This window comes from Artibeus jamaicensis, unplaced genomic scaffold (genome assembly GCF_021234435.1).
Source record: "Artibeus jamaicensis isolate MK-2021 breed Jamaican fruit bat unplaced genomic scaffold, CSHL_Jam_final contig_518, whole genome shotgun sequence".
NCBI lineage: Eukaryota > Metazoa > Chordata > Mammalia > Chiroptera > Phyllostomidae > Artibeus > Artibeus jamaicensis.
The window spans coordinates 1,690,710-1,708,237 of NW_026521870.1; the positions used below are offsets into that span (position 1 = coordinate 1,690,710).

The 17,528-nt window shown below is 37.2% G+C and overlaps 1 protein-coding gene across 1 annotated transcript in view; it reads left to right on the top strand.

Annotated features, from left to right (window-relative positions):
- FBXL13 (F-box and leucine rich repeat protein 13) overlaps positions 1–17,528 on the top strand; it is a 284,235-nt gene that overhangs the window by 72,860 nt on the left and 193,847 nt on the right. Inside the window, exons 8-9 of the mRNA XM_053668913.1 lie at positions 14,046–14,141; positions 17,151–17,283. Coding sequence (XP_053524888.1) covers positions 14,046–14,141; positions 17,151–17,283 — 229 coding nt within the window. The remainder of the gene's footprint in view (positions 1–14,045; positions 14,142–17,150; positions 17,284–17,528) is intronic.

A 17,528-nucleotide genomic window follows, 5' to 3' on the forward strand; every position in this document is an offset into this window, starting at 1 on the left:
TTAAATTAGGGAGAAATAGAAGAAAAATACAGAGTAAAACAATTTGACAGCAATTATTTTTTCTTAAGATTCTATATGCATGAGAAGAAGCTCACATTATGTAAAATTTAGAATATCTACCATTCTATGCATCAGAAATACCACATTACAATAAAATTATTGTCTATAGAACATTTTACATTGGATAGACAGAACAAGATAATTAATTGCTAATAGTGTATGTGTTGTATCAATATTTAAAACTTGTGAAGATTGTTTAAGTGGAACTTGCAATTTAGACATGGACATAGACTGTTCAATTACTAAGCATTTTACTCTTGGGAATTCTATTTAAATGGAATGTGGTTAAAGTTTCCTCCAAGTGTTTGGAAATGAAAGTGTTGTTATATTTTTTCACATTAGATGTTATATAAAAAGAAATGATTCATTTAAACAATGAACAGAGAACTTTCCACTGGTTGAAGTCTCGTTTTGATCTTGGGTAAAGGGAATGACTTCATTAAACAACTGAGTTTTACTTTTGAACATATTTTGCCTTCAAGTAAATGGGTGTTTGCAGAATTTTGACATGGATATTTCTTAGGAGAATTTGTCTGCAAAAGTGAAGGAAATCATCATTACTTGTCAAGTAGTTTTTGATTGGAAAATGCCTAAAAATTATGAGTAGTTGGGTAAAATGTTCAAAATGGAGTTCATAGGCTGAGAACTGAATTTTATGCTGAAAGGTTTTTCATAAATAAATAAACTCATTCTATTCTACACAGGATGGAAGTCCAGCAGGAGCAATGTATCCTTTTACAGTAGGGTAAAGGTTCTGTGGAAATTGTGGAGGAAAACAAATTCTAAATGTAGAAAATTAGAATGTGAATCCAAGCTCTGCATAACTATATGTTATGGAATGAATGTGCCCCCACCAAATTCATATGTTGAGACCATCTCCTTGAAAACCCAATGAGATGGTGTTAGGCAGTGGGGTATTGAGGGTGAAGCCCCATATGGGATTAGTACCCTCAGAAGAATGGATAGATACAAAAGCTTTCTCTCTGTGTCATGTGAGGACACAGTAAAAAGACAGTTCTCTGCAAGCCAAGAAGAGACCCTCACTAAGAACCAAATCTGCCAGTACATTGATATTAAAATTTTCAGCCTCCAGAACTGTGAGGAACAAATATATGATGTTGAAGAAACCTAGTCTATGGTATTTTATTGGAGGAGCCTGGGCTTATGAATATACTGTGTGATCTGTAGAGTATAATTTAATCTTTCTGATCTTCAGTTTTCTGATTTGTATAATAGAGATAGAGTTGATGTTAGCAATAATATTTGTGATGAATGTACCAATGCTAAACATGACTAAACCAATACTAAACCAGTATTAAATAGTCCCACTATGGACAGTCAATTGTGGAATGGCCCTGACATTTAAAAATACTTATGTCCAAGCTGCCTAACAGTGACCTAAATTACTAATGAATATTTATTTATTTTTATAATTTTTTATTGTTCAAGTACAGTTGTCTCCATTTTCCTCCACCACACCCTCCCACTTTACCCATCCCCACCTCCCACCCTTGAACCAACCCTACTCTCTTTGGCTTAGTCCATGTGTCCTTTAATACATGTTCCTTGAAGGCCCTTCTCCTTTTTTCCCCCATTATTGCTCTGCCTGCTCCCCTTTGGTTACCGTCAGTTTGTTCTTTATTTCAATGTCTGTAGTTATATTTCGCCTGCTTATTTGTTTTGTTAATTTTAGGTGCCACTTATAGGTGAGATCATGTGGTATTTGTCTTTCACCACTTGGCTTATTTCACTTAGCACAATGCTCTCCAGTTCCATCCATGCTGTCACGAAGGATAGGAGATCCTTCCTTCTTTTTGCTGCTTAGTATTCCATCGTGTAAATGTACCATAGTTTTTTTTATCCACTCATTTACTGATGGGCACTTAGGTTGCTTCCAGTGAAAGTTTAAATACATTCAAATTCTAACAAAACTCTATTTTTAATCTCTGGGAATTGTGAAAATTAGTTCTTTTGGTGCAAATGCAGTATTGCCAAAATGATCTTTGGGGAATTCGCAAAGATCTGAATTTGGCTCTATTGGTTTTGATGAAATGAGCATTTCAGAGAATGGGTGGCCCTCAGGACAGAGATAACAAGAAACAAGTATGTTACCAGTTTGGCTTGCCTCAAGGGATCTTGCAGACGCCATTGATCTAGAAGGTTGAGTCTCATAAGAGCCACCATGCTGTCATGGGCATGCTGGGGATCGGGGTGGTCTATAGCAGGATGGCAAACGATGAACTGTGGGGCAAATAGCCCCCCTCCTGTTTTTGTATGGCCCTCAAACTAAGAATGGTTCTTACATTTTCAAAATGTAAAATGTAAAAAAATGTTAAAAATTATAATGTTAAAAATAATAATGAATAATTATTCACCGTTTTGTGAACCATTTGCTCAAAAAGTTGAGGGCATTGCCTCTTTGTACACAAAGTATAAAATATTTACTATCTGGCCCTTTTCAGAAGAAGTTTGCTGACCACTGGTCTAGAGTTAGTAATCTAGAAATAATATGGCTTAGTGGGTATGACCCATGAAATCAGAGTTGGTGAAAGCAAGATATTAAGCAAATATCAAAGTGAGTTCTGTCCTGGAGCCCAGGGCATTTGCTCCCTACTTTGGTAATCTATTGGGCAGTGGCAAGATGTTCATTACTTAATAGTTAATCCCTCCCCTCTTTCTTGCTAGTAAAACCTTGATGTGGTTCAGGAATCCACTTTCCATGAACTTCTAGGGCAGAAGGGTTCCCACCCTTAACTTCACCTATTTATCTAGTTATATAATATGAAACTATGGTTTCCTACCATTACCCCAATTCCAATCTATTACACAAGGTTCATTTCAGTTTTTTCCTTCCCATACCTGTAACTACCTTCTCCTACAGTGAGAAATCACATTCCCAATTTCCTAATATTTTAAATCAATTCTGTTCTATCCATCACCTCCCCATATGTACAAATTTCCCATTGTCATGGCCCCCTTTTCTGTAAAGATGCTCACCTTAAGCACTTGGGCTCTGACATTCCACACAGGCCAGTCTCTTATCCCATGAGTAGTCATGCTCCTCACCCCCCTAAGTTCTACCTGCTTTATCTTCCCTGGTGCCCCCACTTCTTGACTAGACCACTTTCCTGTGCACTTGTGCTTTAAACTCTGTGCCAGACCAGCCTCCTCACACTCTTGGGGCTTCCACATTCCACATTATGCCCCTCCACACCCCTCCACCCTCACCCCCCATATCACTTGGATGCCAGCTTCACCCACTGAAGCTTGGACATCTACAACAGAGCAGCCATCTAAGTGGGCATTCCCTTTACTTAGTTTGGGCTCTGACAGCCTCCTCTGGGAGAATCTATCACTCTCATTCCACACAGATGCCTGCTTTGCTAGTCTCACCTACTGGCTTTACACAGAGGAAGGAAATCAGGTTGTTCCATCCCTCTATCAGTTTTTTTGTTCCTGGGCAGTGAATCAGGCCTATCTGAAGGCTTAGCACATTATGTATAATGGACCAAAATTGAACTTTTAGTTTTTATTATATTCTATTTTCCATCAAGAGAGAGGATCTTTTTCATTTCTCCAACTTTGAGGGACAGTCTCTTGGTTATAAAACTCAGTAGCAGATTCATCTAGCAAGTCATTGGTACCTAACTCAGCTTAATGAAAGTCAGTCTTTCACAGGAATGTTTTTTCTTATTTCTCCTTTTTCTTATTTCACAAGCCTTGTGAAATATACATACGTTGACCTGATGGAAACTCCTTTTTCAACTTGACCAGCAACTTTAACATTGCATTTTGAAAACCAAATGCTACATGGTTGCTAAGGAGGAATTGCTATTGTCATTTGATGGTGCATAGGGTCCCATAATTCTGTGATGCAAAATTCTTGTGTATTATAGAAGATTTATACCATAACTCTTTTCCCTCCAGAGCCAACAGTACCTGGATTTATTTTTGTTTGATTTCCACTGTGCTTACTGTGAGAATGCCCACATGAAACATTACTATCTTGGCAATTTTACAAGTAAGTAGGCTCTGCTGTTATTACTGAATAATAAATTTGGTTTTCACAAAGTTACTTTCTTTGAGAGCTAGCTCATCTTGGAGAGCAAGGAATTACAAAGTCTCAGAATTGTAGAATCTTTGTGCTAGATGAAATTGCAAGTTCATCTCTTCCAACAGCTTTCTCCAGCCCAAGTCAGTATTCCCTCAGTAACACATCCAATGCTCTGCCATTGTCAGTGAAAAGGAACCCTTCCCAGTCAGTCCCCTCTATTTCAGCTCTTGATGCTTCTCCCTGTGTGGAGATCCTTCTCCATTTTCAACGCATGTGCTGATACCCCGACATCAATCTAACACCACAGGGGGCTAGGGGATATATTTAGTTCTCACCATGAACATTGTAGATTTGTTTCTTTCGGAACTTGGTTGTTTTAGAGAGCAGAGAGTTACAAAATCTTAAAATCATAGAGTCTTTGTGCTAGAAGGGTCTAGCCTAGTAGTCTTGTCTTAGACAAAGCTGAAATCTATCTGCTATTGATTTCCTCCCAAGTATCCTTGTTCTGTCATTTGAGGTCAAAATGAAAATATCTGCTGCACTCCCAGTGCTTTGGTTTATTGTCAACATTTCACATTTTCCCCATCCAAGAACCATCCCTGGTCCCTTCCAAGAGGGCCATTCATTTCCCTGTGAGTCAGGAGGTGCAAGAAGTGGACAGGAGGCTTGACAAGTCTCAGACTCTAGGGAGACTCTTCTTGCAGCTACCTCTATGTTCCTTAACTGGGGTCCTATTCCACCAGGACTCATCTCAACAACTTAGAGTCAGAGCTCACTTCCTCGCACTGTGAATTCTTTTTGTTTTCTCCCTACTAGGGGAGCAAGGTTCCTGTCTTACCTTTTGTCCTCTTTGTTACATCCCTTCATTTCTCTCATGACATGGGCTTTCATTCCCCTTATTCACCTCATTAGTTGTTCATGGACCCCTAGATGTTTTTTCTTTTAAAGATCCAAATTCCCCTGGCACATAGCAAGAATTGATATATATTGAATAAAAGGACTGAGCCTCATACTTTATACTTACATATAATTTAACTGTCATACAGTTTTCATAAAACTTTTTTTCTTCTGTGTTATATCTTTTCAGTTTGGGGGGTTAGAATGTCTAGCACATAAGTATAACCATGTAATAATTATCTATAAAATTGAATTTAAAATCCACTCACCACTCCGGGTTTCCATGTTAGCAACAGCCCAGGTTTCTTGTGGAATTATTTCTAGTCTTTCCAAGCATAAATGCATTTCACATTTAACAATTTCAATAAATATTATACTACCATGGCATAACTCCCTAGGAGAGCATGAGGTTAATGGAAATTACATTTAAATTCTTTGAAAATTCTATTCTACATTGAGATGTGGAACACTTGACTTTTAAATATTTCTGGGCAATATTCTATAGAATTAGTAAGGTATGATTGTCACAGAATGGATACTTAACAATAAGTGTTAAATGAACTAGTAAATAAATTAATAACACCCCACATATTATAAAAGGCATTATAGGGCTTTTCCCCCAATAGCTCCTGTTTTCTCTACTATGTAGACAAGAATGCAAGTATACCTTTCAGATAAAAGGCTGTTTCCACTTATGTAAGAATCTAGCATCTACATGATGGGGAGGATTCAGTTAGAAATAGACTTGATTATTGGTTATATATAATATCCTGTTAGAATTTATAGCTGAAAATGACTTAATCACACGATATGAAAAAGTAAATCCTTTAAACTTAACATTAATAATTACACAATGACAATGCAATCAGGAGTCTGATTTTAACTGACCATGATCACAATTGTAATTACAAACTTTTAGGTATGAAAGAGGCCTTGAGAAATTATCTCATCAAAGAGCACCATTTTGCTGATGAAACAAACTCAGAGGAGTTTGGTAGCTATTCTGGGTTGGATAGTAACTTCCCCAAATTCGTGTCCAACCAGAACTGCAGAATGTGACCTTATTTGGAAAAAGAATGTTTGCAGATGCAATTAGCTAAAATGGTGTCACCCTGGATTAGGGTGGATCCTAAATCCAATGGCTGATGTTTTTATAAGAGAAAGGAGAGGGATACTCAGGTGCACACATTAGGAATGAAGGCCACATGATGACAGAGACAAAGATTGGAATGAAGTAGCTACAAGCAAAGGAATGCTGGCAACCACCAAAAGCTAGGAAGAGACCAGAAGGATACTGTCCTAGAGCCTTCAGAAGGAGGATGGCCCAGCCAACACCGTGATCTCACACTTCAAGACTTCAGAATTGTCAGAGAACCTTTTCTGGTGTTTTAAGCTACCCATTTTGTAGTAATTTGTTACAGCAGCCTTAGGAAACTAAACTAGTAACATCCTAAGGAATAGTGGTGATTCTGGAATAAAGGCCCAAGAAAAAAGCCTCAGGCCACCCAGAGCAGCTGTGCTCCTAGTTTTCCTCCTGTCTACTTCATCTGTGTTGGGGGTACTTAGAGATACTCTCTTAATCATTCACATTAGTCTTAATTAGTTCTATTAGTTTGAAGCCCTTAGGGCTGCTTCCTGCCTCCCTCTTTCTCTAAGTTGTTCTTAGGCAACTCTTAATACAAGTCATTTTTTCTTGCATCTCTTAAACCCTCACAAATTTGACCCTATGCTTCTACTGTGGTTCTGTGCTGCAACTTCTTTTCTACGTGGCTTTTACCTCTCTGGGTGCAGGTCTTGTCATAGCACTTCCTCTCTCTTAAAAATACTAGACAAAGACTGTGCAAGTACAGTTTTCAGACCATCTGATCTACTCTCGTACCTTTCCAATATTTCTTAGCCATTTCAATGACTGACTTAATTAATGACATATTTCCCCCCTTTGAAGTACATATCGACAAAAGGTGAAGTTTTTACTTTTTTGGTAAAAATCTTTGATGCACAAAAGTTTTAAATTTTGATGAAGTCTAATTAATTTTTTCATTTGTTGCTCATGCTTTTGGTATCATATCTAAGAATCTGTTGCCAAACTGAAGGTCATGAAAACTTACCCTAAGTTTTCTTCTAAGAGTTTTATGGTTTTTAGCTCTTAAATTTAGGTTGTTGATCCATTTTGAATTAACTTTGTATGTGGTGTGAGGTAGGGGTCCAAATCCATTCTTTTGAATTAGAATACATAGTTGTTCCAGTACCATTTGTCAAAGAGACTGTTCTTGCCCCATTGAACAGTCTTGGCATACTTGTCAAAAAACAGTTGACCATAGATGTACAGATTTATTTCTGGATTCTCAATGCTGCCACATTTGTGTATTTATTTACCCCTATGCCAACATCATGCTGTTTTGATCACTGCAGCTTTGTAGTAAGTTTTAAGATTAAAAATTGTGAGTCCTCTAACTTTGTTCTCCTTTTTCAAATTGTTTTTGCTATTCAGGCTCCCTAGTAATTCCATGTGAATTTGAGAATTGACTTCTCAATTTCTGAAAAAAAAAAAAAAAAAAAGCATTGAAATTTTAATAGGGATTGTATTGAATCCGTAGATCATTTTGAGTGGTATTGACATCTTAATATTTTTCTTGTTAGTATTATCTATTCTTTGGAAAATTGGTATAATACTCCTGTAAAACTTTCTGGTCTCATGTTTGTTTGGTGTGTATTTATTTATTTATAGACATATTTCAAATTCTGATTCAATTCTCCTTTTTTAATTGTTTTTATATCTTCCAATGCATGGACATGGTATATCTGTTTATAGATCTTCTTTAACTTCTGTCAGTAATGCTTTGTAGTTTTCAGTGTACTAATCTTTCAATATAATTAAATTTATTCTTAGTTTATTCAAAAGTGAGATTATTAAAATAAAGTATTTAAGGCCTGCAAAGAAACATAGTATAATGAACATGTGTAATCACCACCTAGTTTAAGAACTAAATCCTAATTAATACAGTTAAAGTCTCCCGATGGCATTCTCTTCCCTCCTTCAGATGTAATCACTTTTTAAATTTAGTGTTTATCATTTCCTTACTGAGTGTGGTAGCTTGAATAATAGCTGCCTGCTCCCCCCACCCCCAACCAACCCCACCAAAGATATCCATGTCCTAATTCTCAGAACCTGCATGTTACTTTAGGTGGCAAAAAAGTCTTTGCGGACATGATTAAGTTAAAGGTCTTGAGATGGTGAGACTATCTTTAGTAATATGGTTGGGTCTTTAACTGCATGGCTTCTTAAATGTGAAAGAGGGAGGCAGGACCTCCCAGCAGGGCCCAGATTAAGCTCCAATGTCTCTTCCAGTTTTTTTAAAGTATATTTTATTGATTATGCTATTACAGTTTTCCCAATTTTTCTCCCTTTATTGCCCCTCCACCCTGTACCCCCCAACCTTCCAGCATTCCCCCCATCCCCACTTAGTTCATGTCTATGGATTGTACATATAAGTTCTTTGAGTTCTCTTTTTCCTATACCATTTTTGACCTCTCCCCATCTATTTTATGCCTACCAATTATGCTTTTTATTCCCCCCTCCGCATTGAAAACCCTCCATGTGATGTTCATTTCTCTGATTCTGTTCCTGTTCTAATTATTTGCTTAGTTTTTGTTTTCATGGTTTTTCTTTTTTTAGGTTAATTTGTTGACAGTTGTGAGTTTGTTGTCATTTTACTGTTGTCAATTTTTCTGTCACTGTTGGTTCCCTGATTATTTTGCTTTATTTCACTTTGGGTATTGTTCATGTGTTCTTTCATTTTTCAACCAAGCTCAATCAGTTCTGTGAGCATTTTGATTATCAGAGCTTTAAATTCTCCATCAGGTAGGTTGGCTATTTCCTTATCTCTTAGCTCTGTCTGGAGTTTTGCTCTGTTCTTTCATTTGGACCCTATTTCTTTGTCTTGGTTCACCTGATAAGTTGTAAGGTGGCTGGGTCTTATGTATTCACCCAGGCAGTGCAACCTTCCTTGCTGCATTGGGGGGCTGCCTGTGGGGAGGGGCCAGAGAGGGAACAATCAGCTTGTCTGCTCTGCTCTAGCCCCACTTTCCAATGAACTCTTATGTGAGACTGGGAGTTTCTCCCGCTGTGGCAACCCCAGCATAGTCCACAGTTAGCTCAGTTTCCCACTCAGCCAGCTCTGCCCACATGCTCCACTGCTTTGCCATGGGTTTTCTCCATCCACCTGTCTTACCCATCTGGTTGGTCTGTGCAACTGTTTCTTTAATTTCTTGGTTGTCAGAGTTCCATGCAGTTTGATTTTCTGGCACTTATGGCTGTTTACTGACTTTAGACTGGTTGTCATTCTCTTTTTAGTTGTGCAAGAAAGAGAAGAGTTTCTACCTATGTCTCCATCCTGGCCAGAACCCCTCAACAAATAATCTCTCCTCCAGTTTTTATGACCTACAGATATCTCCAAAGTCTTGGAACACATTTCTCTTTGAAATGTAAATTTTTGGGGACTTTCTGATACCTTGAGAACTTGACCCAGGTATAGTCCATACTATAACTATTTGATCTTCCTGGGGTGACATGAGAAATTTTATTATCCTTTTGGATCAGAGACATTAATTATGTAATGGCTACAGATATAATCCCCATAATATGTGGGAAGTAAAATGTTTGTAGAGGAAATAAGGATAAAACCTATATCATAATAGATTTCGGTGTCTCCAGAAGCTAGAGCTTTTTATAGCACTGAGAAATCCAGGGGAGCTTTATTTCCTCACATTAATTTATCAACTTTGATATAACCTTTCATCATGACTGTGAATTTTAAAATTTCTCCTCGTATCTTCATGGCTATGTTATTAGATGCTTACACATTTATAATTGTTATATACATGCAGTGACTTGTTTGAATTGTTTTTTTAACTATTATGTACAATAATACGGGGGAAGCTACCAGTATCACTGGTGAGAGGGGAGGGGTGGCCAGGCAGCTCATGGGAGATGCTGCTTCCCTGGTAAAGGTTAAATAAACCAGAGAGGCAGCATCACATTGCCCCGGCAACTGAGCTAGCACAACATAGTGGGACAACACTTCCACACCACCAGGTGAGACGCTGCAAGCTGGCGAGTGTGGTTGACGAGGGAAAAACCCTCTTACCACACCTTCCAGTTCCTGACTGAAGGGAAAACAAAAGGTCACAGGGACATACATGAGTACCTAAAGGTTAACATGGCAGCAACAGGAAGGTACCAACCTGCCTGTCTAAACCTACAGGATTGTCTGGGGTGCTGGACACTTCTGGAGTGCATGGAATTTTAGGAGGGGAAATTTAAACAGAGGGCAGAGAGGGTCTGGCTCCTTTACCTCTCCCTCTCGTACTCTGTCAGAGTCCAGATTGTTCCTGGGTAGGTGGGCTCTGGAGACTGCATAGTCTGGCAGTGAACTTGGGCCCTGGGAACAAGGAGCAGTGGAGGTGGCAATGAGGTGGTCATGGGTGGTGCGGGCTGTGCATCACCAAACTCCAGAAAGGTGCCTGAAGCTGGACTGCTACCAGGAACCAGCTAAGTTGCCTGGATGGTCGTTCTGCAGCCACCCACGTTTCCCCAAGGACAATGTTGTTGATTGGAAGAAGGAACTCTGGGCACAGCCTTGAACTAATCTGGCGAAGTGTGGTGGGGTTTTTCTCTGGGTGTGCTAGAGATGGGCTCCGAGACAGAAGCCTGTCATTCTTCAAAAAAAAAAAAATGTATTGCTTTTGAATAAAAGACCCTTTTCTTTTTTCACTAAATATCTGCCTCTACAATTTAGGGGCAACAGGCAGCAGGCAACAGTGATTCTCTTCATCAAATAAGCTATAAAAATCCACCTAAAATACTATATTAAACAAGAAAACACACATGAGACATGACAGCTATAATAATATCAGAGGGAAAAACAGTAAAGCAAAAGCATTATTAAGTATAATCTTTGCCTTCTAACTAGTGAATTTTGCTAAATTTACTGTTACTGTATATACTTGGATTTATTTTTCTCATTCATTTTATACTATTTATCCCCCTTTTTATATTCTTGTTTTTCTTCTTTATTACCTTTATTTATTGAGTTCTAAAATCTACCTTCTTATCCCCCTTATCCCCATGTTTTAGAAGGTATATATTCTATTTCTACTATTTCTGTTAAATATTTTTAGCATGTGCGTTTTACCTTACTAAAGCTTAAAGAAAGTGAATTATTCTTCTGGAATAATTACCAGAATTAAGAAAACTCTTTCTAGTTTTAGGATATTAGCATTAGTGTTTGTTCCGCCTTGTTTAGTACCCCAACTTGGTTGTCATCACTAAACTTTTGTATCAGGTGGATGCCTTGACCCTTATACTTATTAGTTCCTTTGCCCATCAGTACTGTTTCCATCTGACTCCTTTCTTCTGATTCCAGTGTCCTGTAGAAGCTCTGCTGCGAGGAGTCCATGGAGGCTAACGTTCAGTCACTGTCTTAGAGTGTCTCTACTTAATGTTGATCCTTGAGTTGTAATTTCCTTGCATGTGGTATCTGAGATTGATAAGTATTCTGCATTCTGTCTTCTGTGGTTGCTAAGTGACATTCTTTAGTCGATAAGCTGTGTCTGGTTGCATTTAAAATTTTCCTTTGATTTTGCCCTTTTGCAATTCCACTAAATTTCACTATAATGCCATGGTGTCTTTTGATTTTCCCGTTTGGGATTTCTTGTACTACTTCTTTTATTAAATTTCTATTTTATTTATTTACTTAGAGAGAGGGGGGAAAGGAAGGAGAAAGAGAGGGAGAGAAACATTAATGTGTGGTTGCCTCTCACACCCCGCCCCCCCAAGTGAGGACCTGGCCCACAACCCAAGCATGTGCCCTGACTGGGAATCGAACCAGCAACACTCTGGTTTGCAGGCCCACACTCAATCCATTGAGCTACACCAGCCAGGGCTTCTTGTACTTCTTGAAACTGAGAATTATTGCTTTTCATCAGTTCTGAAACATTTTTGCCTGTGGTGTTTTTGAATTTTGCTCTGATTTTATTTCCTTTGTTCTCTACTTCTGGACATTCTATGAAGATATATAGACTGTTGGACCTTTTCATGTTATAAAACGTGTCTCTTAGCCTCCTCTGCACATTCCATCTCTCTCTGCCTATGCCTCATCATCTGTAATTTCCTTCAATATGTATTTCAGTTTGCTAATTCTCTCATCAGCCAGCTTTCAACTACTGTATAACATTGAGTTTTTGATTTTAATAATTATATTTTTAATTCTCACAAATTTTATTTGGTTCCTTTATAAATCTGCCCAGTTCTTTTTCAACAACAGCTTTTCTCAAGATTTTAATTTTCTTTGTATCCCTTTATCACCTTAATGCTATTTAATTACTACCTGACAATTTTATAATAAAGTTATTGTTTTTCTGTTGTTGAATATAGTTGCATTTTTTCCTTCATGTGTTTTGTAACTTTTATTGAGACCTTATTTTGTTGGGGCTTAATCTGTGGAAATCCTACAATGGCTGGTTTGAGGATATGTCACTTTAGAGAGAGTGGTATTCATTTCTGCCAAATGTCCCATAGTTCCTACCAACTTGGAAATTCTTTGCATGTTAATGTAGCAAATCCAATTATAATGGTAATAAATTCAAATTGGATTCCATAAATAATTAAAAATTCAAGTCCCTTAAAAATTCAGTATAGCTGGTTTGGTTACAAATTCTTTGGGAATTTTTAAAAATCGAAGGCAAGATATTTGTTACCAATAAGTAGGTGTCTCTTTTTTGTGTCTCTCATAATTCTGGATCTATCTTCCTCTCCCTCCCTCTGGGTCCCCCCCAACTCAGTTATGACTTCCAGCTTTGTGCAAGCCTGGGGCTTTTTCTGCCCCTGCATGGCCAGTAAAATCTGAACTTATTTGTTATGGAAAGCAGCAATCATCCCTACTGCTTCCCTATCCCAGCAACTGCAGCCTGTACGTGATAGTCTGGGTCTGAGTTTACAGGGATTGGGGCCCTGGATGGTTTCCTTACTTTCTTGAAAAATATGTTATTTAAAAAAAAATATGTTTGTTTTATATGTGAGATCATATGGTATTCATCTTTCACTGACTAGCTTATTGGGTGGAGGAGGGCAAAGGGGGAAAAATTGGGACAACCGTAATAGAATAACAATAAAAATGATTTAACAAAAATATGTTTGTTTTAGAGAGTAAACATACTCTCTAAGTATGGGGTTTGGGGGTGGAGAAATAGAGAGAGGTTGCTGAGAAGGTGCAAACCTTCAGCTATAAGATGAATACAGTCTGAGGATCTGATGTAAAACATGGCGACTGTAGTTGTAACACTGTTATATCATTGAAATTTGCTAAGAGACTAGAACTTAAATGTTCTCTCTCTCATACACATACAAGGATAAATATGTGAAGTGATGAATGAGTTAATTGGGCAGGAGACCCTTTTGCAATGTATATGAATATCAAATCATGATGTATACTTTAAATATCTTAAAATTTTGTATGACAACTATACCTCAATAAAGCTGAATTAAAACACTTGAAGAAATATTTTTAAATATTTAAAACTTAATGATGTTTTATATCAAAAGGATTTTCAGATTTTCTAGTTTATCATTTTTTCTAAAAATAGAAGCCAAGGTGGGTTTATTGATCTTTTCTAGGGATCATATAATTTTAGAAAAAAATCTGGTTCAGTTCAGCAAACTATTATTGAGTGTCTTCTGTATACCAGTTACTATTTAGAAATCACTAATTTTCTAGAAGGATTCTACTTTCATTTAGAAAATCTGCCTGTCTTTCTCACCATCCTCTGCAATAGGTCAATTAAAAAGATCACATCATTTCAACAAATAAGTTATGGCACTTTAGTTAAAATGCTTATCTTCAGATAAATTTCCAGCACTTAAATTTCTGCTTCTAAAATATATGAATTACATTATCATTCATAGAAAAAGGTAAATGGAAGAGTTATATCAAAATTCGTATTTTTCTAAATTATATCTATATTTCTTTGTGTTTAGATTTTCTTCTACCTCAGTTTAAGAGATGTGGTAACATGTGGTCAAGTCTGTCACTCCTGGATGTCAATGACACAAATAGGCTCATTGTGGAACCATGTAAGTAGTCACCACCTGGAGCTACTGTGTCTTTACTGTCATGCACCACTTTGCAATGGGGATATGCTCAGAGAAATACACCATTAGGGGACTTTGTCATTGTGTGAATATCATAGAGTGCACTTACACAAACTTAGATGGTGTGGCCTACTACACACCTAGGCTATACAGTATGGTCTGTTGCTCCTTGACTATAAGCCTGTACAGTGTGTTACTGCAAAGAACAACATAAGAGTAAGTCAAGCATAAGAGAAAACGATGCCGTTAAGATAGGGTAAACAAGAGATGTATGAGGCTGTTGTTGGCATAACACAGTGTATTGTTTTACAGGTAAGTTTTTTTTGTAAATAGAGTACATGCTAAAATAATGGTAAGTAGTATAGTAAATACCTAAACCAGTAACACAGTAATTTATTATCAGATATTATGTACTGTGCATAATTGTATGTGCTATACTTAAAACTGGCAGCACAGTGGTTTGTTTACACCAATCATTACAAACAAGTGAGTGAAGTGTTGTGCTGCAATGTTACAATGGCTACAACTTAATTAGGTGACAGGACTTTTTCAGCTCCATTATAGTCTTATGTGATCATCTTCATTATATGAGGTTCATTGTTGACTGACATGTCTTTATGCAATGCATGCCTTAATTTTAGTTCTTAAAGGAGAATGAACTACTTTAAGCCTAATGTAGTAGTGACTACCTTCTTTCCTGCTCCAGGCTATGTGGCTGTCAAGAGTAGGTACACTTGTGCAGGCACAAGCCTGAAGGAAAAAATAAAAATGTAATGTTGTTTTAAGAGATACATTATTACTATTCTTTAACTTAAATGGTAGAAATAAGTTGAATATCATTTTTAGAATGAAACAAAGTTCCTTTTTATCTATTAGACTTACCAGTGCCTAACTCAGGATGCTAGAGAGAAACTGAGACAAAGTTCTGAGTGTAGAGCCTGTGCGTAAGCAGCATGAAATAAATATTAGCTACTATTATTAGTTCAAAAACCATAAAAAACCAGCCTAAAATATGGAGAAAAGGATGAAAAACAGCATGAAATTTGGCTAAAATATACAACATGTAAACAAAGCTCACTTGCTACTAGGGCATTTGCATGCACACAGACATGCATACACTCAGGCATTTTCTAAAATGAATATCTAGGCTGGTGCCTCAGTACTTTTCTTGTCATTGCACTATTTTTGTGTTTTTCTAGACCATGTCTGTGCTTCTCATTCCAAAGAGACACTGGGGAGAGGTCTTGGCCAACAACAGAAAATCCCTGAGGACTTCTCTATTCTGTTATATGGATGATACTTTAATTTCAACAACTATGATCATTTATGCCAACAACCAATGCTGCAGTGGAAACATTTTCTCTGTTGTGTAAAGGCCAGTTAAGAACTGACTTTTCCACTGCATTTTAATTGCTAATAATTGGAAGGCTAAAGATATCATGTGCTCAAACTCATTTATGAATAGATGGCCAGGCCCTTTCTGCAGAAACCCTAAAATTTACACAGAGAGACTAGGAGGAATTGACAAGATGATGGGGTCTCTAGTTTGATAAGTCATCTCAACATTTTTATATCCCATCAGAACACATTCCCTTGCTTGGCTGTAGTGTTCTACTTTTATTTTGTCAACAATGGCAAGAAAAAAATGTGCTTCTGTCTTAGCTAACCCATAATAGCTAACACATTAAGTATTCCTGTTTTACATTTATTTTTAGTTTAAGACAGTTACTCTCAAACTTTAGCGTGTATCAGAATCATCCGAAGGGATCATTAAAACAAATTGCTGGCTGCCACCCACTGAGTTTCTGTCTCAGAAGGTCTGAGGTGGGGCTTGACAATTTGCATTTCCAACAGGTCCCTGGGTGATGCTGATGCTGCTGGTCCCAGGACCATACTTTGAGAATCAAAGTAAAGTAAGATGTAAAGTATGAAATTTCTTAGTTTGTGACAGATTGGGGGTGTTGCTTTCTTTTTTCCTTTGGACAACCCATAAAGAAGGAAAAAAATGAACCCAAATGGTCTGGAAGAGAAAGAATATGTGCTATATTAAGATTATGACAAATCCTGCAGAATCCTGGCAGAAAAAGCCAGAATTAAAAAGCCACTTCTGCTTAGAGACTTCACTGGGTAAAGATGGAGGATATATGAGTGCATGGCAGTGAAGAAGAAAGCCAGGATAAGAAGTTAAGTTTCATTATGTTCAGCACATTTCTCTTTCCACAATTCTAAGTTGCCCTTCATCTTTAATCACTTTTGCCTTTATTTGTGAGTGCTCAAAAGTGGCACAACTGTAACAAACACTTTAGCAGTAAGAAATGCTTTGTTCAGAAGGAAAAAATTGGATGTTCATAAACTTACCCTTTCAACTGAAAAATACTGTTAATACTATGATGTCAGTATTGTTGTTTATCAACCAGCCCTGACCATTCAGAACTCACATAAATCTCTTTGCTCTTCACATTTGCATACAGTCAGCCAGGTCCACTCAGGTCATCTTTCCTTTACTCTAGAATGACCTCCAGATTATAACTTACAAAAAGGTCTTTATAAACCACACATTGTAAATTGTCTTTCCCACAGCCAAGGAGTCAACACATAGTCTGTGTTCATAAAACATGAGGCAGAAATATTAACCCAGATTTCACTGACATTGAAGTGGAGAGCATCCTTGGGGCTCACCTGGGATGATGGGGGACATCCAGGCCACTCCAAGACAATTGACTCAGGTTGGAGTGAATGTGAGATCCCATTCTCGTGGCTATCGACCTGTACTAGACATTTTGAATCTGTTTGTAATTAAACCTAAGAACGACCATGAAAAAAAGTCTGTTTGTAACTAAAGTTGGGAAGGACCATGAAAAACAACAACAAAAGCTCCCCAAATGAGTGATGTGATAAAGAAATTTTAGTCCTGGATGATTAAAAAATATTTTTAAAATTTATATTCAAAAGATCGTTTTATTTTTAATGTCTTTTGTTTATCCCTTTTAGATTGATTTTTCCACAGTAAAAAATATGATCACAGATAAATATATTGTGTCTACTCTGCAAAGGTGGCGTCTAAATGTGCTGTGCTTGAATTTCCGTGGTTGTCTTCTGCGATTGAAAACTATGAGATCTGTCGGTAAGTATGTTAATTACAACTGTTTGCTTGTTTGTATTTGAATTAAACAAATATAAACAAAGTAAAAATAAAATGGAGACTTTAGTTACAGTCTTGGGCCATAGAATGCTAATTACAAGAATCTATAAAGCTTATAATATAGTCAACTCTTACTGGATTGAATACCTTGGAAGTTAATTCTTTGTCCATTTGAATTGACCACTCCCTTTTGTCTAGCATTTGTCTATCTACATATCATCAATTCA